The sequence below is a fragment of the Exophiala viscosa genome, assembly GCF_022695815.1.
Source record: "Exophiala viscosa unplaced genomic scaffold EDD37scaffold_17, whole genome shotgun sequence".
NCBI lineage: Eukaryota > Fungi > Ascomycota > Eurotiomycetes > Chaetothyriales > Herpotrichiellaceae > Exophiala > Exophiala viscosa.
The window spans coordinates 81923-101653 of NW_026944369.1; the positions used below are offsets into that span (position 1 = coordinate 81923).

Genomic DNA, 19731 nt, shown 5'->3' on the forward strand with positions numbered 1-19731 from the left:
TGGGGGCTTATTAGTCGTACCAGCCTGTGCATCGCTAGACTGACGTTGGTGCGTTGAGGGAAAAGGCTAAAGACCACTGGCTTCGGGCAGTCGGCATCCCTGGTCGTTGACCGCCAATCTCTTTCCCCCCCCCCAGGCTAGGGAGGCCTCCACGGCCGAAGTCCAAGCTTCGGGTCGCGAATTGAGGCAACGTTGGCTACCCAAACAAGAGGTTTGACAAGCCTTAGTTGTGGCCTGAGACTCTGGTTTCTTGCCTGAAAGCTGGGGCCCCCCGTCATCTGGACCCGTGGACTTCAAGCCATCCACAATTTTGAGCTCACACGGTCTTTGGGAAGCCTCCCGGTGATCCTGATCTTCGTTTCGGTGCTTCAAACCGTGGCCATGTCCTTGGGACCTGTCTGATGATCCGTCAACCACGTTGAAGGGTGTTGTTTTTCCCCCTCGCGTAACCAGCCGAATAATGCTCGATCTTGTTATTTTTTACGTACACTCCTTTTGATGTAGAGTCATACTGACTCATACACCTCTCGACCGCGTCTTTAGTCCTCAATGCACTTTCAACAAAGACTCAACGGCTACCTGCAGGATTTGATGTTACAGTGCGGAATCTGTGACGGGCCAATGTTGAATTCCAAGCGATGGGCAACCAGGGGTGGCACGTGTGTAACTGCTGGCCCGATGTCTTTGAGATTTCGGGCTTCTCTCTGTCTGTATGGTCAACATAATCCAGTAATGGTATTATTGCTCGGTCTGTGCTTCTTGATGCTTTCCCCTGACGTACTTGTAGGATCATGGCTTTTTACGGCGCGACTGACACATGGCCTTCATAGTGGCGTTCCGCGTCGTTTAACTTTCTGCTTCCAAGATAGTCTTTGAATTGAGGATTGGCAGTGATCAATATGTAACTTAGTGCTCGACGACATCATCGTACTCCTTGACAGGTATACACGGAGTTCCTGTACGATAATCGAGTAGCATATGCTCGCACGAGCTGTCCACTTTAGAAACCGAAATGACCTAGCGATGCATCCGGTTCTTGGTGATGGCTTCCTTTAGACTGGCATTAGCGTGCGTCGTAGGGGACTTTTTGGCAAGGGTGCCGTGGGCCTGAGAACGAGGATGAATGGACGGGGATGGCCTCCCGTGAGGTTGCGAGGATTTGTGGATAACGTTATTCGACATCTTGACATCTGCAATTCCCAAAAGAAGTTCATGGCGTCCATGCGCTGCAGGAAGCAGGCTGTAAACGAGGGAACGTGCACCTGAGAATCCTGGCCACTTGTGCGGAAGCGAGGAGGAGCCATCTGCACGGCCAGAACTACCGTCCAAGCCCTATACCGGGATTAGAAAGGTGTCAGAGCCAAAAGAAGTGCTCGGGTGGGTGTGAAGATTTGAGGGGATCACGGCCACTGCAGCGCCTACGCAGTCAAATCCATGCCGAAGTGGCTTTCGTACCACGCTTTATCGGCAGTGGGTTAGTTTCAGTCCCAGCTAGGGCACAGCCTAAGTCTTTTGTGGACATCGCACTGTGGTACCGAAGTTTAGTAGTAAGTTAGGTGGTCCTTTTAGGCGGGAGAGGGATGATAACAGGTGCTTGAAGTTGCGCTCCCTCTCAAGACAAGTCTGAGTGGCTGCGATCACTCTCGCTCCAGCTTCTCCTCTCTCACACCACACTTCTGCACCGTCTTCTCTTTCTATCTCCTTATAACTACCATTGCTTGAGGCCTATTTCTCTTGCGTGATATAACGTGTTTGACCTATTTTTGGCTTCTCTCAGCGTCGACATCATTATCTGGATTTGATCTGTTGTCAGATTGCAGGCAACCAAACAGGGCATTGGTGGATCTGACTTTGGATCATCCAGACGCAGATCAATCTGCACACTGGTTCTGCAATCTGCACGACAAAGCACAATACTCAACGTCACTCCCTTTTACGTTATCACCAGCGATACGACACATCCGTATTCAAGGCGCTGGAATACACCTGCCACAAATTACCTTTCGCTGGGACGAAGTGCGCGGAAAGAGTTGGCCTGGACATAACCACCATTCACCTCGTGCTGGACCATTGCGCGGAAAGATTGACGATCCTCTTAACCCCCGACTGCGGAAGAACCCTACCAACCCCAGGCTGCGGGCACAACAAGATATCAAATTCAGAATTCAGAGTTCTTGGTGTGGGCCCCGACATTGTTCGGTTGTGCCACTTGAAGTACAGAAAGCGGTGGAAGCAACAGTCAAGACTTGGGGCTGGTCGTTGCAAGTGGTTGGGTGACTCTCTGTCAAAGTCAACTTCGGCGACACATCATCGTCACGACTTGCAGCAAGGTGCAGGAATTGAACAAGTAAGTACTTTTCAGTGGTCCATGGTTTGTTGTGTTCGACATCATCGGTTGCCTTTTTCTCTACCCTGCACTTGCTCGCTGCAATGACCGGTCACTAGGACGCAGAGGGCAGGTATGTTGTTGTGATTGAAGATCGCCCACCAGGCAGTGGCAGCCCAAGAACAAAGTTTTCGCATCCGGCTACCAGTGTATCTTGCCCAAGCACAGGGTCACGGATATATTTAGGTTGAGACTCTGGCTTCCATGCATACTACATCTCTACTTTTCACTACATCCAAGCATTCAGTTTTCTGTCGTTCACAATGAAAAGATTACCTCCTATATCTGAGCTATCACTAACCAACCCTGGTGAAGGTTCCGGAGAAGGTTCCGAATCACGCCCACCTGATCGCCAACCTGAAAGGTCCGGCTCTCCAGGTGCTCACAACCTCCCGGGTCTCAGAGAGACTGTCGGGGCAGCATACACTGCCCAGCGTCCCTTGCGACCGCTGCCACCTCCTGCTAGACCGCTCTACGTCCCTGGCGACTCGCAGATCTACCTAGACGAACTGCCTGTCAGAACGTACAAAGTTGGTGGTCAACTCTACAACATGGCTGAACCACGAAACGAAACCAGAAACGAAGTTTCACGTTTGACGGTGGACAATAGAAGACTCACATACATTCTTCGAGTCGTTCAGCAACCAGAAAAAGCCCGAGCCTGTGGTGCAGGCGCCAAATGTGAGTAACCCCGAGACATCCAACTGCAATCACTCATCAATCTCTTTGAACAGCTTCCACCGACCGTAGACCAGTGGATCCTCCCCCGGTCGTACGATTGCAGGTCTACAATGGCAGCACCGATGTTACCATGCTTTACGATTCAACGTTCATGCTTTATGCGAGTTTAGAAGTTGCTCGACCAATTTCAAATGGGAAGATGCACAACCCCACCACGCTTGCCGTCTTGTCTGGTGTGGCCGTTGCAAGCGCCGCTTATTTGGAACGTCCTGAGCCAGCTGCCTACTTCATTTTCCCCGATCTTTCGGTCAGGCACGAGGGCTGGTATAGACTCAGATTCTCACTATTCGAGGGCGTCAAGCACGGATGTGATGCCGATCAAGATAATCCACTCCCGCGTCAAGTGCCGACGCTGACTCCAAGTGATCAATTGACGGGGCCAAATCGTGCCGAGAGCATGGCTAATCGGCTTGAGGTTCAATCTGAACCATTCCAGGTATACAGTGCTAAGAAATTCCCCGGATTGAATAGTAGCACGGACCTGAGCAAGCACATGTCCGACCAGGGTTGCAGGGTTCGTATCAGGAGGGACATCCGGCAGAGAAAGCGGCCACAGAAGGTAGAGCCGGAGGTGGAAGACACCCGCAGTTCCTATCAAGGAACCCCTCAGGTCTCTTATCGTACGATCGACCACTCACGATCAGCCAGTCGGGCCAGTTACAAGAGTGACATCGAGATGGACGCCGCAAGGAGAGCGTCCGTGGAAAGCATTTACGGCCGTCCAGCGATTCAAAGCCGTCAAGGTTCCATTGCCAGCATGCCAATGGCAAGTCCTTTGCTGTCCAGTATGACGCCAACAACGATAATGCCTCCTCCCTCCTATCATCAGCCACCTATGCAACGTCCATACCAGGAAGCTCCTTCTTCACCGGCATATATGCCCGCCCCAGCCCCCAAAGCACATCAGGCACCTCCTGTCATGCCGAGTCTGCCTCCACCGCACATGAGGCCCATCACACCAGACCACAGGAATGAGTTTACCCTACCACCTATGCTGTCCACAAATGGCTCATCCTCTGGATCTTTCCCAGCGAAGAACGGCTTCTCAGGATTGTACGATTTGCCAGCATCAGCTCCTGTCAAGCGGACACGCAGTCCGCACAACTACAACATGGATACCGCCATGAAAGCCGGTGCCCGACCCGACCAGCTGCCGATGCCAGCATATTCTTCCACCCCTCTCCGTGGGGTGGACGAACTGATCGAAGCAGACACCACTGAAGATGATGCCCAAGACAGAAATGATGCTGACGGTACGGTTCGGACCGAGCTACAGTATTCCATGGCGAATGGCGCCATGGGTAGTGTGCGGACTCTCAAGCCCGTATACCTACCTCACCGAGCACCGGAGAACTACTCACAACGGGTACATGAGAACTATTCTCAAAGAGCACCGGAAGACTACTCTCAACGAGCACCCCAGAACTACCCTAACTAAGCACCGGAGAACTAGACTTATGGATTCCTGGGTTGATGAGGCAGGAGGTTCTGTTGATTCTTCTTTATACACGTATGAAGAGGATTTGAGGGCGAGTGTGTTTGGAGTTTGGAAGGGTTATACAGAACCAACGCTACCAGTCGGTCATACTAATTCATTTCCCGAGAACGTGTTTTCTCGTTCCTCGGCTCAAGATGGTCTCAGGCCTCAGATAGCTACTTATCTCATACACTTGTCTATGGTGTCGCCGTGCTCTCAGTTCCTACTCTCTACATTCCAAGCCGAGCCCGCTTGGTTGTCGACCCATGCTTTCTGATGCTTCTATGCCTGAATATTAATCTTGACATCGACCTCGTAAACAGCCTTGTTGCCCCGGAGGACGTTTCTGAAGAACCATGCCTCGTATATCGACTCAGGGAAGGCACACGACTGGTCTATCGTGGTGGGTGCCCGGGTATGATCCGCCGCGAATCCGTCTTCCTCCAACTTGAACGTGACTTTGGTCCAGTCGCGGATCAGTCGTACCAAGTCGATGTCTTTGCACAGCGGCGCGTTCTCCCTCGAGCATATTGTGACGATCTCGTGTCTCGTATCGTATGGTGACTCACATTTAGTGGCGGGAGCATGGTGGATCAAGGTATATTTGACGCTCTTGTCGCTGATGAACCGGACCGTGATGGTCAGAGATATGCTTTCGGGATCTCGGGGCGTCTGTGGAGATGCAGCTGAATTCGATCTGATCTGTTCAGGGGTCTCGATGGCAGTAGGTTTCTTTGTGTCGTCCTGTGGAGCAGGATTCAGAGATGTCTGTTCACCGGTTTCGTTGGGAGACGGAGTACTGGTGTCCGTGCTGGTGTCGGCATTCGTGTTGCTGTCGGAAGAAACTGACGATCTTTGAGCAAACACGGTGGCATGCTCGGCGAGGAAGGCTTTGACGGTGGCGAGTTCTGCTTCGAGCTTGGCTTGGTTTGCTTCAAGGGTGGCTTGGTTCGCCTTGAGATTTTCCTGGTTCACCGCGAGGGTTGCTTGGCTCACTTCGAGATTTGCGTGGTTCTCCTCGAGGAATGCTTGGTTCGCCTCGAGATTTGCTTGGCTCGTCTCGATGGTGGTTTGCTTCAACTGAATGTGTGGGAATTTGTCGGAGACCAGGTTGAAGAGATTTTCGACCGAGGTTTGGATGTGCTGGATCTTGTAGTCGTTCTCTTTCGTGCTGATTGGTGCTGTGTCAGGTGCGGGCTTCTCTGGCGTGGTTGGAGGAGTCTTCCAGGTGTCGCTTGTTGGGGATAGTGTTTGCTTGGATGGAGAAGACATCGTTGCCTGAACAAATCGTGGTTTTCGAGGAGCTGGGGCGGGATGAGGGCAAGAGAGCGAGTTGCAAGAACAGAGATCACCCGCGCACGAAAACACGCGTGAAAGGACTGGACACCTCAATGATCGGGACCATCGAGTGTGGTAAGCAGCTTGTGAGCACGAGTGAGGACAATTCTCGCTGGTGTTCGTAAAGTCGCGCTGATGATGTTGTTTGCAAAAGCTTGCGAGTGAATCCGTGCAATTTTGAGATCACGACAGCGTTCGTAGCACGATGAGTATGCCTCAGACAAACATTTGCGCGGTGTGATTGCGATTGTTTTGTTTTGTCAGGTTAGTGAATTCACAGGATGGCTGCGCAATCAGTGCGGCAGTTTTGTGGGAGGGCAGTGATATTCACCTCGGAACAACGTGGACACTGCTGTGCAAGGAGGCCAACTGCTTGTCATGTGAAGAGGTTTGGATGTTGGTGAACTCTGTCAGACTCTGTGCTTAGCTGTGAGTACTTCCCATGGTACATCAAGCGGGTACCCAAGCAACAACTTAGCCTCTTGTTTGGTTCATTGGGGCTTATTTGATGGCAACCATGGGGTTGTTGTTGCAAACGAAGGGGTCGCCGTTGTCGATGTCTTCACGTATTGCTGGCGGCCTACCGGTAGCAGGTTTGTGTTCTCGCGAGAATGATCAGAAAGAGATGAGGATTTTGCTATGTCACAGCTGCAGAGGTTTAGCATGGACTTGATGCTGGACAATAAACGTGGACAATGAAGACGAACAACGGTGGGCGGACAATGACACTGAACAATGATGCTGCACAAAGTCGGTCGTCGAGGCAAGGCTGAGCCTAGGTATGAGCGCCTATCTTGCTGGAATATTGCATGGTCGAGGAGGACTTCACCCTCCCATTCACATTTTCCATATGCTGGTGAAGGACATGTACGTCGTACATGCGGCGAAAGGCTAAACTCCATACAGTCTTTCATACCCAGAATATGACCATCAAATATATCTGTGGTGCTTTTCCTTCTGCGGATGGTCCTCAGCAAAGATGTAACTCAGTTACCTTATGTACGCGACGAAGCTAAAAGGGGCCAACGTCAGAAAATGAGATCCGGCAAGGACGGGAACCTTTTCCGCCACACGTGGCGATGACGTAGATGTATTTGTCTTCTATGGGCATTTCCAGTTTCCACATCTCCAAGTTTATGCCCAAGTTCTCTTCATTCTCCATTCATGGCCTCTTTACACGAGCAATTCGAGGCGATTCTGGCGAGTCACCTGTCCAATGACCGATCCTCCTCCGCTAGTCAGCAAAAGATTCTGGAATCCTTTCCCGTGCCAATCGACGATGAGTATGCGAGAGTCCGGTGCAACGATCGACCAATGACCGTCTGTACGGATTTGTAGTTCCCGCACTCAGTACTGTGCACGCAGCACGACCAACTTTGACACATGGCAGAGGGAGAAGAACGGAATCTATTACCATTGAGTTCACCTCATTGCATGCCCCGTACCAAGCCACATCGTCGTCTACTGTGGCTATCATCGAAGGTTTCCAGCAGTCGAGGCAGATCATCAAAATCAACAAGCCGGTATTATGTGGTTGACCACTTCCTTCAATTTGGGTTCGCTGTCTTGACTTCTCCAGCCTCTCTGTTGCGTGGCATGACTTCAATTTTCGCAGTTCCAATGTTGTGACAGTAAGATGCAAACACCAGAAGGCGAATGGAGGCCTACAATTTCATCTCAGCGGCAGGACACCCCCGCCCAGAAACAATCGACCACTCCTGAAAACAACGTGCGAACCCCCCGACAACTGCTGCCTCGTCCTCAGGACCCTTCGACAGATGAACTATCGTCCCTTGCTCTTGACCGATACCAACGGCGCCATCGTACAAACGTCACTGTAGCTTGCGATCAGTGCAAGCTCAAGAGAGTGAAATGCAACGGCAGGAATCCTTGTTCACGATGTTCGATCAAGGCGCTGGATTGCACTTTCGAGCAAGGTACTGACGGTCGTCGAGGACGCAATTCCTCATCCGAGTTGCAAACGCTGTTAGAAAGAGTCGACAGCTATGACCGCTTCTTCCAGATTTTGCGTAGCTCTTCATCTGCTGATGCTGTTCGAATCCTCCACCACATGAGATCGCAACACAAGGATAACACATCTGATGCAGGCTCTACCGAAGATGCCGCTTTGTCGGCAACCCTGAGATTCGCCGAGTCGTTGTCATCTCAACCAGCCACTCCTAGTGGACCTCCTCCACTGTCTCCTTTAGACTGGCAACGTCACGCGACCTCTTCCGTTTCTGACACTGCCTCTGCATCTGCAATGTCTGACGCTGGCACTCAGAACCCCAGCATGCGAAGTGGCACAGGCTTGGCTGATCCGCTGCAGTCTTTCGGCGTACCGGTGAGATCTCTCAAATCGGCGAGATGTCCCCCAGAGATCATGGGAGCATCGGCCACTATTCGTGCGCAACCAAGTCGTTGTCTAACTCAGTTGGCTGTAGAATCATTTCCCCATGTCTGGCTTCGGCAGCGCTATTACAACAGCGAAATATTCTACGTAAGAAGCAATGGGTTGTTCAGCCCCTTTTTCCTTCTCATTGCAGACGCCATATCACTAACCCTGCCCAGAACCGAGAGCGAATCTCACATTGATAATGTACCGCCCAGCGGTAGCAGCGTTTCCACCACCTCACCGAAACCAAGAGAGCCTACGACAAACCCTTTTCCTTGGCTACCACGCAGCAGCACGAATTTTCGACAGGCAAACAAATGGCTACATGACGATTTGAGCCAAGCATCTTTGTGGTTGAGCAAGGAATCCGACAAGCACAGAACTCGACGAGGACGAACTCCCAAGGAACATACTTCGTCACCCATGAAAAGAAGATGAAGCGTCATTTTGAATGGCACGTCTGTGACAACGGTGGACGGCCATGGCTTGGAGTAGCTCTACGGATTGTCCAAAGAACCTGTAATTTCAGGACAGCGCTTGACAGGCGTATCACCTGACCAAAAGTTGCCTCATCGGTCAATTTGCAGAGCGGTATGAAGTCTCAAGGGCACATTTCCCACTATGGCATGTCTTGGTCGTGTCAAATGGTGACATTGGCGGTTGAATGGCGGTGATCGCCTGGAAGCTTACCGAGGTTATTGAGCTCCGGAGGCTTGAACCAGATCCCAGGCAATCCCAGAAAGGAATATTCAGGGAGCGGCAGAAGCAAAAAGTCCATGACATGGAGCACCCACGGAGCGAGGAAGATGGAGTGCCGGACTGGCTATTGGATATAACACAGATCAAATTCTGCTCAGTGCTTGACTTAGGCACATGGTAGGACAACCTGAGAGGTTTACGAACGAAAAAGTCAATAAAAAAGACCCTGAATCTCTCCCTTGTCTTCGAATGCAGGAAAGATTATATCTCATAATTGGCATCTAACCGACAATGACTCGCTGATAAACAACCATGTCATGCATGACCCAATGCGAGAACCAGCAGGTTACTGAGATTCAGTCAGACGAAAATGGCGGAAGCTCTATCCACTTCACTTTATTTAAGCCTTCGTGCCGGTAGTGGCACCGTTACCATTAGCAGCACCAGTTCCACCAAGACGCTTCTTGCTGACGAGTCTGAGTCCGGCAATCAACATGACGAGAAGCTCGAGACCGAGAATGACAGCGAGAGTGACGATGGCGCCAATGACGCCGGCAACAGCCTTGGAAATACCGTGGCTGCCGCTGGAGCTGGTGGAGCCCGAGGAGGAACTCGAATTGCTGGAAGAGTCGTCGCTGCTCAAGCCGAGGGCCTCGGAGCTGCACGAGCCGGTGGAGTTGCCGCAGGCCTTGCACCAGGCTTCCTGGGAGTTGATGGCGAATACCTCCATGCCAGACACAAATTGAGTCCATGGGAGAGGGGTGACACCGGTACCGAAGAGTGGGAACTCGGTCGGCTCGCTGGTGTTGCTGGTGGTGCCGTTGTGGAAGTAGAAGCGCACGGAGATGTCGTCGGTGGTGGGGAGCGAGGTGCTGGAGACGGTGGAGTTGGTGACCAATTCCCAGGACAAGCTGGAGGCGTAGTCGGGGACACCCTTGAAGTCGGAGCTGGCGGCAGTCAGGTTGGCAAGACCGAAGAATGACAGCATGCCGGCGTAGGCGCCGAACTGGATGTTGAGCTTGTTCTTGAAGCCTCCTGTGATGGTGTTGTTGAGGGCGGCGGTGACTTGGCTGGCGATGATGGAGCCGGTGACGGCGCGGATGGGCTCTGACTCGTTGTACGCCAGGTTCCATTCGTGCTGGTCGGCCAGGGTGCGGAGCTGGTAGAAGGTCTCAGTCGTGAGCAGGTCGGCGCTTTGGAAGTTGCTGGACGAGTTGTGGATTGAGGCCACGTTCAGGAGATCAAAGATGGTGTACGCGTTCTTGAAGGTCGTCTGGCTAGACGTGAAGGTCCGGTTGACCATGGGCTTGACGCCCTGGTAGAAGTCATAGGTCTGGTTGTACGTCGTCAGGTAGCTTGGGCTGGTGAAGTAGTCGTTGGAGCTGATGGCGGCGTTCGCGCAGCCGGTCGAACCTTGCAGCCACGCCGAGTCTTCGCTGTTGGTGCCCGAGGTGACGACCTGCAAAGGGATGAGCTGGTAGCCGTTGAGGGGCGTTGACACCGAGGTGCCGTTGCGGAGGGTGTCGGTGCCCAAGGTCTCGCCGACGGGAGGATATAGGCCCTGGAGGAAACCGCCCGCCGAGTTTTGCAGGACGTTGTCAATTGGTGCCGAGGCGGTGATTTGCGACAGCTTAACGAGGTCGGTGTTCATGCCCCAGATCTTGCGGGTCGCATCGCTGGAGATGTACCGGCCGCGGTAGTAATTGCCTGAGGTGTAGACTTCTTGGTAGCCCAGGTCTGTGAGGTTGGCGGGTGGCGTCGACTTGGCGGTACGATCGCCATGTCGGGAGAAGATGTAGACACCCAAGACGGTCTCAGCAGCGACAGCGCTGGTTGCCAACGAGGCGAGAAGTGGCAGGGTCGCGTAATGCATGTTTATTACTGTGCTTGTATTATTTCCTTTTGGCGACAGTCAGCTTCTATATCAGAAGTGGTGGGCATTCAATCGCCTCGATTGGGATCTGCCCAGTTGAAGAGCGACATACCTCTGACGGTGCGAGCAGCTTGATGTCGACTAAAGACCGTACCTTGCTACCAGGGACGATGAAGCTCTCGACGACAAAAAGAAAGGCCTCTTGCAAAAAATGGGCGGCTGCACACCATAATAAACTACTGGGGTCGATCAATAATGGGTCGTTCCTTATCGGGGGGGGGCCATGGGTGGGAAAAAAACCTGTCCGTCCCTCCACCCTCATTATTGAGAGGAAGCTCGAAAGACCCCTCTACACTTCTCTAGCCTCTCGTGGTCGTGCGAAGCGGGGATCAGCGGTCGTCTGAAGCTTCGAGGCCCTGAATTTAGTGGTCAGGGACAGCCCGGAAGATGCTTCTCACAGGATGAGGTTCCATCATACGGCTGCACTTGCCGACCATAGTGCAGCTCTCTAGCCAGTCACCTTAGCGACAGCTACGGCAAGGCACGGCAAAAAGCGGCGGAGCGGCAAATGTATGGTCCCTGGAAACGCCTTGCCATTGATGAGAATAATATCGTTACTAAGCCGGCGAAACCTTTGCAGATAAGGTGATACGGGTAATTCTCCCCGGAGAAGAGACCGACCAGTGTGGGATTCGGGACAAAAATTGGCACAAGGCAGTAGAAGAACCACCCAGAACAATCATGGTGGTGAGACGATCTTCCGTCAGGTACCTGTAAGTTACCTATGAATGAGCCTGACCTCATAACACCGAGAATGGTCATGCTTCGAAGGCCTTGTGGATGACCTTTTTGTGTCATGGCTACCACCTCTAACTCATCTCGAGGAAGATTAATATCCTTCTGTATCAGTCTCGAGCCAAAGGACCTCGACTACCGGCATTGCCTCTCTGAGGTAGTAATATTGGATCTGATCGGATCAGTATTGCCTTGATATATATATGCATGACCGCTGTCGTTAGCGAACTGCAACTGCTTCTTCGTGCTGCGATATCCGGAATTATGATTAGCATGAGAAGGTGCTTGCTGGGAATTCCCTAGGGTGAGCTTGCCGGCTCCGGCAGTATGCGCCAATGAGCAGCAGATGTTGTCAGCAAGCCTGTTTCCCCGGGGGCCGGAACCCCTCAGACTCGCCCTATAAGTCGGCTTTTTGGGGAATCAGCACGGCCATCATTGGCAATTTGGGGGTTTGACCTCGGGAATGATTTCGAGATGATGATGGCCATCTCGGAACTTGGACTTGACTCTTGTGGCGGTTTCGAGGTTGTCGTCTTCAATCCCATCCCGTCTTTATATCATGGGTAGTTTCTTGATGCAGATGCAATTGTTCTTGTGGTGAGTACCATGCATCTTGTATCAACATGAATGCACTTTCAGCGCTGCCTCGCGTTGCAGCTCGCTCTATTCAAACCTCGGTAAATGGACGCCACTGTGCCAGTCCTTTGTCATCATCATCATCATCACAACAATTAGCCCGATGGTTCTCTAGACCACAAGCACGAAGGGTGCATCAACGACGGAGAGCAACTACTTCCTCGGTTAACGCACTCAACACAAAATTCGACGTGATTGATCACGAATACGATGCTGTGATTGTAGGTGCTGGTGGTGCGGGCCTCAGGGCAGCCGTGGGGCTAGCCGAAGCTGGCCTCAATACTGCAGTTGTCACCAAGCTCTTTCCTACACGGTCACATACTGTTGCCGCTCAAGGAGGCATCAACGCCGCTTTGGCCAATATGCATGACGATGACTGGCGCTGGCACATGTATGACACTGTAAAAGGGTCAGACTGGCTTGGCGACCAGGATGCCATCCATTATATGTGCCGCGAAGCACCTCGAGCAGTCCGAGAACTCGAAGAATATGGCATGCCCTTTAGTCGGACACAGGAAGGCACCATCTACCAACGACCGCTAGGAGGCCAGTCCCTCAACTATGGCAACGGCGGCCAAGCACACCGTACTGCTTGTGTGGCTGACAGGACAGGCCACTCAATGTTGCATACGTTGTATGGCCAGGCACTCAAGCACGATTGCCAGTTCTTCATCGAATGGTTTGCGCTAGATCTTATCATGGATGGCAAGAACTGTATAGGAGTTTCGGCCCTGGATATGGAGACTGGAACGCTACATCGAGTCTTCGCACGGAACACAATCTTGGCCACTGGCGGTTATGGCCGAGCCTATTTCTCAGCTACCTCGGCTCATACTTCGACTGGTGATGGTCTGGCGATGGCTGCAAGGGCAGGTTTACCATTGCAGGACATGGAGTTCATACAGTTTCACCCATCTGGAATCTACGGAGCTGGCGTCCTCATTTCGGAAGGTGCTCGTGGCGAAGGAGGCTATCTCCTTAACGGCCAAGGAGAGCGCTTCATGGAACGTTATGCTCCGACCGCTAAAGATCTGGCCAGTCGGGACGTTGTGAGTCGAAGCATGAACATGGAGATTCGTGAAGGACGAGGATGCGGCCCGGACAAGGATCATATCTTCCTTCAATTGTCTCATCTGCCGAAAGACATCCTGTTTGAGAGGTTACCAGGTATTGCCGAGACCGCAAGCATTTTTTCAGGCGTCGACATTACCAAGCAACCTATACCTGTGATTCCGACGGTCCACTATTGCATGGGCGGAGTTCCGACAAATTGGAAAGGCCAAGTTCTAGACGTCAACCCACAGACAGGTAAAGAGAATGTTGTGGAGGGCTTGTACGCCGCTGGAGAAGTCGCTTGTGTTTCTGTACACGGCGCAAACCGCTTGGGTGCCAATGTAAGTTTTCTAACGGATCACCATCTCCTTTTCTTGCTGGATTGCACATGTTCTGACATCTCTTGCAGAGTCTCCTTGACATAGTCATCTTTGGCAGGGCGGCAGCTGGACATATCGCCGAGAATAACGAAAAAGGCATGCCAATTTTCAGGACCGGTGGTAGCGTTGCCCCCGAGACTGGAGTCGAAGGATTCATTGACCTCGAGCGCTTCCGGACAGCGGACGGCACCACACTTACTGCCGATTTGCGTTCGGACATGCAGAAGGTCATGCAAACCGACATCGCTGTCTTCAGATCCGAAGAATCACTTTCCACCGGCCTGGGAAGACTGCAGCAGGTCGAGAAAGATTTCAACACCAACGTTTTGGTCAAGGACAAAAGCTTGATCTGGAATTCTGACCTTGTGGAGACACTCGAATTAAGGAATCTACTTACCTGCGCAGCACAAACAGCCAAGAGTGCTCTGGAAAGAAAAGAGTCTCGAGGTGCGCATGCGAGAGAAGACTACAAGGAGAGAGATGACGAACAGTACATGAAGCATAGCTTGAGCTGGCAGCAGGACGTTGGTCAAGGTATCGAGATAGGGCACCGGGATGTGGTATTTGCGACACTGGACCAGAATGAGTGTCAAACAGTGCCTCCGAAGAAGAGGACGTATTAGGCTTGCCATGCCTATGTCGAAGTTGATTTGAACTATGCCTGCCTGTACAATAGCAGCAAGGATTGGTATCAAGAACAGGAAGGCTAAGATCGGAGGGTCTCGGAACGAAATGGCTTGCTCAGGAAGCTGTTTGTTGGACGGGTGTCAAAGTCATGAAGCAATCGGCGTATGCCGGTCGTAAACAATTCTTTCGGTACCTTGAAGAAAGGCGCCGTTGTCGGCAAGGAAGCAATCCCCATGGAATATCCAGGCAACTCTGAAGTTCATGAACGTTGAGAGCGAATATAACAGGAGGCAGAAGGAGTGTGAAAATAAATAGGAGCCCACGCCCAGCGGGTACGGCAGGACGCTTCAAGTGGACATACCCCACCGTATACTATTCATACTTTTCAGCATACAGTGCAATGGCGAAAGATCTTCTCGACTTTTCCCAATCATCAAATTATTTCGTCGAGTGTACTCTGGAACACTGACATTGCCCTTTTCTATTTGCGAACGGTTGTGTGCGCAAGGGCTCTTCTTGTTGTACAGATATACTCCTTTAATAATGTCCTCTCGAACATCGTCTTCGAGACGACTCGTCCTTGACCTACTACAACCCGTTCGACCACGGCCAACGTGCGAATGCATACACTCCCGATACCTGAATCGCAAATTCCCGCGACAAGCTCGCCATGTCTCTTCCGCAGCTCCTAAATTGGCCGAGATGGAGATGGACTCGGAAACGTCGCCGCGCTGGGCTGTAACACCTGAAGGAATGAAAGCTCCTGTCCGAACAAGACCGGTTCGACAGACATTGAAAATCAATACGGATCAGCGAAAGCTCGACGATGTATATGTCAAATTCTTGGGCAGAGGAGGAGATAAACTGCTGTCGGAGGAGACAAAATGGCTTGCGATCACGAGCAAGAGCTTCGACCACGGTCGCAGAGGTTTCAACGACCGCCTAGCATTTTTTGGTGAGTACGATCCCGGGCGCCTCCCAGCAATGATGGCTAACAGACCACAAGGCAAGCGAATAGTCGAATTACAATGCTGCCTAGGACTACTCAGTGTCTCAGACTCCGAGACGTTCCTGAAAGGCAAAGACCACGATCCTCACGGCCGTGTCCCTTTCCGACATCCTGCGATTGAGTCGGTGGAGTGTTTATTAGGAGGAGCACATGAATGGTTCACAAACCACAAACAGCTTTCAAATCTAGCTACACAGTACGGACTACCCGAGGTCGTGCGGTGGCATCCTAAAGATGTGAGTCTCGCATTGCTCTGATCTTGAAATCCGCGACAACTGCTAATCTATCTCAGCCTGAACGACTTGATGCTTCTGGCGCGGACCTCGTCTACTCACAATCTGTACTGGCAATCATCGGCGCGCTTGCTCTGGAACAAGGTGGCGCTGTCGCAAATCGCGTAGCAAAGGAAAGAGTGCTGTCCCCGCTGGGAATGAAGAGAGATTGGATACAGAAGATCACAACACCAGATCCCGCCGCAGCGTCATGAGCAGAGAAAGGATGGATTACCCTTTTCGTGTACAACAGATTTCGAGCCATATTATTGTACAGAATAAGAGATGTTTGGGTCCTCTGACACCGCCTGAGCAACTAAATGAATACTCAGCCAGCTCTTATGGCACCGTCATAATCGGTCTTCGCGTCGCTAAAATCGCAAAGTCTAACAACTGAATGATCATAGGATCCAGGCAGAATGCCATGAATCCGACGAGTAATGTCGCATTGCACTGTCTTTTGGGCGCGTTGTGTTTTGAAAAGAAGAGGGATCTGAGAAATTTTGTTTTAGAGACAACTCCGCAGAAAATGATATTGCTTGGCGACGCGTCGAAAAGGTTGCCGCTTAGTCCCCATCTTACCTCTACCTCTCCTTTCATTTTCTCATATGTTCGACCCTGGACACAACATCTCATCCAAAGACTGTGAATGTCAAAAGTTTGGTAGTGAGACTGCAGGACTCTCGTGTACTCGTCTGTCGTCAGCATCAGTCCTCCTCGTTGATTTGCTCTTCCTCTGCCCACAAGGTAGATAGACAATTGTGGTTTATCTGCATTTACAACAGAGATACAGGCAAAATTTGCGTGACCATCAAATAAAAAGGACGAATGCCCTCTCATACTTCTTGAATGGATACGAGCTACACCATGTGCATAACACAATTGGGAGGAAAGGCCTCCATAGTTCTATCATCGATGTCTTGCAGTCTCACAGCCTCGTCAGCCTTGCTTACATACGCGTTTGAAAGCTTGGCTCCTGCCTTGCGGAGTTGTCTCAATGGCACTTATGGCATTCGTTCATGTCCTACCTGTTGATGACACCTGAAACGGCCCATGAGCGTAATGAATTGATGATAGACTTGCGTATATTACACGATGCAGATTCTCCCCTGACCATTCATTGAGCACGTCAGTCTACGCTCAAACGAACCACAATCACTTACCCACCATGGCGTCTGCGGTGTTCTTCCTCGATCTGAAGGGCAAGGTAGGCGGACAAGATATCTGGAAATGATCTCGTGTTGACAGGGACTCAGACCCTCCTCGCTCGAAACTATCGAGGCGATATACCCATGGCCGCAGTGGAAAAGTTCCCAATTCTACTTTCCGAAGCTGAGGAGGAATCATCCGCGGTTCCTCCATGTTTCTCTGATGAAGGAATCAATGTGAGCGGAGAGTATCAAAGTACGTGTAACGATACTGATTGCTGTGCAGTATCTCTACATCCGCCATAATAACCTCTATCTTCTTGCGCTGACGAAACGAAACACCAACGCCGCTGAGATCCTCCTATTCCTGCACAAAATCGTGGAAGTCTTCACCGAATATTTCAAAGAGCTGGAGGAGGAATCAATACGAGACAATTTTGTCGTTATCTACGAACTGCTAGACGAAATGATGGATTTCGGTTACCCTCAAACGACCGAGTCCAAGATCCTGCAAGAATACATTACTCAAGAATCACACAAACTCGAGGTGCAGGCACGACCACCTATAGCCGTCACCAACGCCGTGTCATGGCGAAGCGAAGGCATAAGATATCGCAAGAACGAGGTCTTCCTCGACGTGGTCGAGTCGCTCAATCTGTTGGTGTCTTCGACCGGCAACGTGTTACGGTCGGAGATTCTGGGTGCTGTGAAGATGAAGTGCTACCTGTCTGGTATGCCAGAACTGCGACTCGGTCTCAATGACAAGGCTATGTTCGAGAGTACAGGAAGGGCCACACGAGGAAAAGCTGTCGAAATGGAAGATGTGAAATTCCACCAATGTGTAAGACTTTCGAGGTTTGAGAACGATCGAACCATCAGTTTCATTCCCCCAGATGGCGAATTCGAGCTCATGAGTTACCGCCTGAACACCGCTGTCAAGCCCTTGATTTGGGTCGAATGTGTGATCGAATCTCACTCTGGATCCCGGATCGAATACATGGTCAAGGCTAGGGCTCAGTTCAAGAGGCGTTCGACTGCCAACAACGTGGAGATCATCATACCAGTTCCGGACGACGCGGACACGCCGCGTTTTCGGACAAACGTCGGTTCCGTGCATTATGCACCCGAAAAGTCTGCGATCGTATGGAAGATCAAGCAGTTTGGAGGCGGCAAGGAGTTTCTGATGCGGGCAGAGCTTGGATTGCCTAGCGTCAAGGGCGACGATGAACGCGGCGGCGGCATGACTGGTGGGTTTGGCGGCAGTATGGGAGGTATCTCCGGAGAAGGCAAAGGGAAACGACCCATCAACGTCAAGTTTGAAATCCCTTATTTCACTACCAGTGGTATCCAGGTGAGATATCTGAAGATTATCGAACCAAAGGTATGCTTTCATCCGTGATATCGGTCAGTGGAGCAGGGTGCTTACTTTTCACAGCTTCAATACCCGTCTTTACCTTGGGTGCGCTATATCACTCAATCCGGCGACATTGCAGTCCGCCTACCTGACGTGCAAGGTTGAGACACTGCGTGACCAAAGCCGACAATAACGCCGCATCGCCCGCAAAAGCGCAATGATTGTCCACGCTTGACCGTGCTTGTCTAGTCGGCGCCTCAGCTTCGCTGTCTCGACTAATGTGAAACTGAGGAGAACTACTTCCAGCCTTCATTTGCCGACGATGGAACAATTCTCCGAACACCTCTCCGCTGAAGGATGCCGGTGTGCGCATTCCGGATGATAATTGCGAGACTTGGCAGTTTGTGCATGTGCCAGATTGACAGCGGACGTGGGACGACAAACACGTCGCGGAAATCCGGACGTTTGACAAGACCAACCTTGCTGGTCCCCGAAGGACGAAAGAAGGTACCACGCGGTCAGATGTATGGTTGATTGGGCTGAGAATCTCCTGGCCTAGCCTTTACAATGAACCAACTCTATTCGGAGTTCATATTCGAGATTCAGATTCAATGCTATGAGGTTGACGAGGTACGAAGTCATGCTGAAAATAGAGCAAAACTGCCTTGACACCTTCAAGCACTACCCCCGAAGCAGCTCCATTGCTGCAGGGCCAAGCCCGATCGACTGCTTGAGGCTTTTCTGCGGGCTACAGTAGGATCATGCGCTAAGATCAGGGTGAGTTTAGCCATTATCCGGCCTTGCGGATCGATAGATGTCACCACCCTTCTTGGAGCGTACTGAGGCCGGAAGCAGTCTGGCCAAAATCGAGCCTACGCCCAAGGCGGCCGAACACGAGCAGCCTCATGCGTCTGTGGCTGATATTGAGACTCATGGCATCGGAACGACAGACATGATCGTTCATTATTATTACGACTTTGCCATGTGACGGCTGTGGTACCGCGCGATTCTTCACTGGCATCATCTTGCTGCAGGGATTCAACGGCAAAGCAAGATTACGATCCGAACGCAATCTTGATCTCGCAGCGTCTGGTTATGCGTACTAGCGATCGTGAGCACCCCAGAATTGTGCTATGTCATCCTATGCACTGGCCCAAGAGAATTCAAGTTTCGTTCTTTTGGAGGTTGTCGCCAAGTCAGACCTTCTCTCCCCTCATTGCCATGGATAGTGACAGGTTGGCGGGGAAGGTTGGCCGTGGTCCAGAGATGTCCATTTGAATTGACTTTCCGCGGATCACGATCAGCTGCTCGCCTCACAAAGTTTAATCAAGGCAATCCCAGCCAGCAGCCCAAGAGGAAAGTAGCATATGTGCTACTCAGGAGTCAGGACCAGGGAGGCACTGGGGGGTAGGGCACCCTGACCTTCGTCCTCGGGTTTAGAGTTGATCGCGTCCTACGGGGAGTCTTTGCCTCCCGTGCCCTGGCATTCCATTGTCTACTGCTAGCCGACACTAAAAAGTTACCGGCGACTGTTGTACACGTCAAAAA

The 19731-nt window shown here is 51.6% G+C and overlaps 7 protein-coding genes across 7 annotated transcripts; 5 read left to right on the plus strand and 2 right to left on the minus strand.

Moving 5' to 3' along the window:
* Positions 1 to 2649: 2649 nt before the first annotated feature.
* Positions 2650 to 4565, plus strand: EDD37DRAFT_654660 (velvet factor-domain-containing protein; the record flags this gene model as incomplete). The annotated part of the gene is made up of 2 exons (XM_062818701.1): positions 2650 to 3067; positions 3121 to 4565. 2 exons carry the CDS (start codon positions 2650 to 2652, stop codon positions 4563 to 4565), a joined length of 1863 nt encoding a protein of 620 aa, XP_062665366.1.
* A 52-nt stretch (positions 4566 to 4617) lies between these two features.
* Positions 4618 to 6137, minus strand: EDD37DRAFT_207199 (uncharacterized protein). Its single transcript, XM_062810256.1, has one exon. It carries the CDS (start codon positions 5874 to 5876, stop codon positions 4887 to 4889), a length of 990 nt encoding a protein of 329 aa, XP_062665367.1. The 5' UTR covers positions 5877 to 6137; the 3' UTR covers positions 4618 to 4886.
* A 1441-nt stretch (positions 6138 to 7578) lies between these two features.
* EDD37DRAFT_654662 (uncharacterized protein) lies at positions 7579 to 8775 on the plus strand (the record flags this gene model as incomplete). The annotated part of the gene is made up of 3 exons (XM_062818702.1): positions 7579 to 8286; positions 8387 to 8442; positions 8514 to 8775. The coding sequence occupies 3 exons, from the start codon at positions 7579 to 7581 to the stop codon at positions 8773 to 8775; spliced, it is 1026 nt and encodes a 341-aa protein (XP_062665368.1).
* A 366-nt stretch (positions 8776 to 9141) lies between these two features.
* EDD37DRAFT_207541 (acid phosphatase) lies at positions 9142 to 11248 on the minus strand. The gene is made up of 3 exons (XM_062810259.1): positions 11210 to 11248; positions 11064 to 11145; positions 9142 to 10917 (listed from the first exon to the last, which is right to left on the minus strand). Exon 3 carries the CDS (start codon positions 10907 to 10909, stop codon positions 9437 to 9439), a length of 1473 nt encoding a protein of 490 aa, XP_062665369.1. The 5' UTR covers positions 10910 to 10917; positions 11064 to 11145; positions 11210 to 11248; the 3' UTR covers positions 9142 to 9436.
* A 799-nt stretch (positions 11249 to 12047) lies between these two features.
* Positions 12048 to 14670, plus strand: EDD37DRAFT_207252 (FAD binding domain-containing protein). The gene is made up of 2 exons (XM_062810258.1): positions 12048 to 13734; positions 13803 to 14670. Exons 1-2 carry the CDS (start codon positions 12328 to 12330, stop codon positions 14394 to 14396), a joined length of 2001 nt encoding a protein of 666 aa, XP_062665370.1. The 5' UTR covers positions 12048 to 12327; the 3' UTR covers positions 14397 to 14670.
* Positions 14671 to 14765: 95 nt separating this feature from the next.
* EDD37DRAFT_643194 (ribonuclease-III-like-domain-containing protein) lies at positions 14766 to 16215 on the plus strand. Its single transcript, XM_062817411.1, has 3 exons — positions 14766 to 15355; positions 15407 to 15645; positions 15702 to 16215. Exons 1-3 carry the CDS (start codon positions 14944 to 14946, stop codon positions 15894 to 15896), a joined length of 846 nt encoding a protein of 281 aa, XP_062665371.1. The 5' UTR covers positions 14766 to 14943; the 3' UTR covers positions 15897 to 16215.
* A 470-nt stretch (positions 16216 to 16685) lies between these two features.
* Positions 16686 to 18548, plus strand: EDD37DRAFT_207239 (AP-1 complex subunit MU-1). The gene is made up of 4 exons (XM_062810257.1): positions 16686 to 16888; positions 16938 to 17066; positions 17116 to 18210; positions 18265 to 18548. Exons 1-4 carry the CDS (start codon positions 16850 to 16852, stop codon positions 18346 to 18348), a joined length of 1347 nt encoding a protein of 448 aa, XP_062665372.1. The 5' UTR covers positions 16686 to 16849; the 3' UTR covers positions 18349 to 18548.
* Positions 18549 to 19731: the final 1183 nt, after the last annotated feature.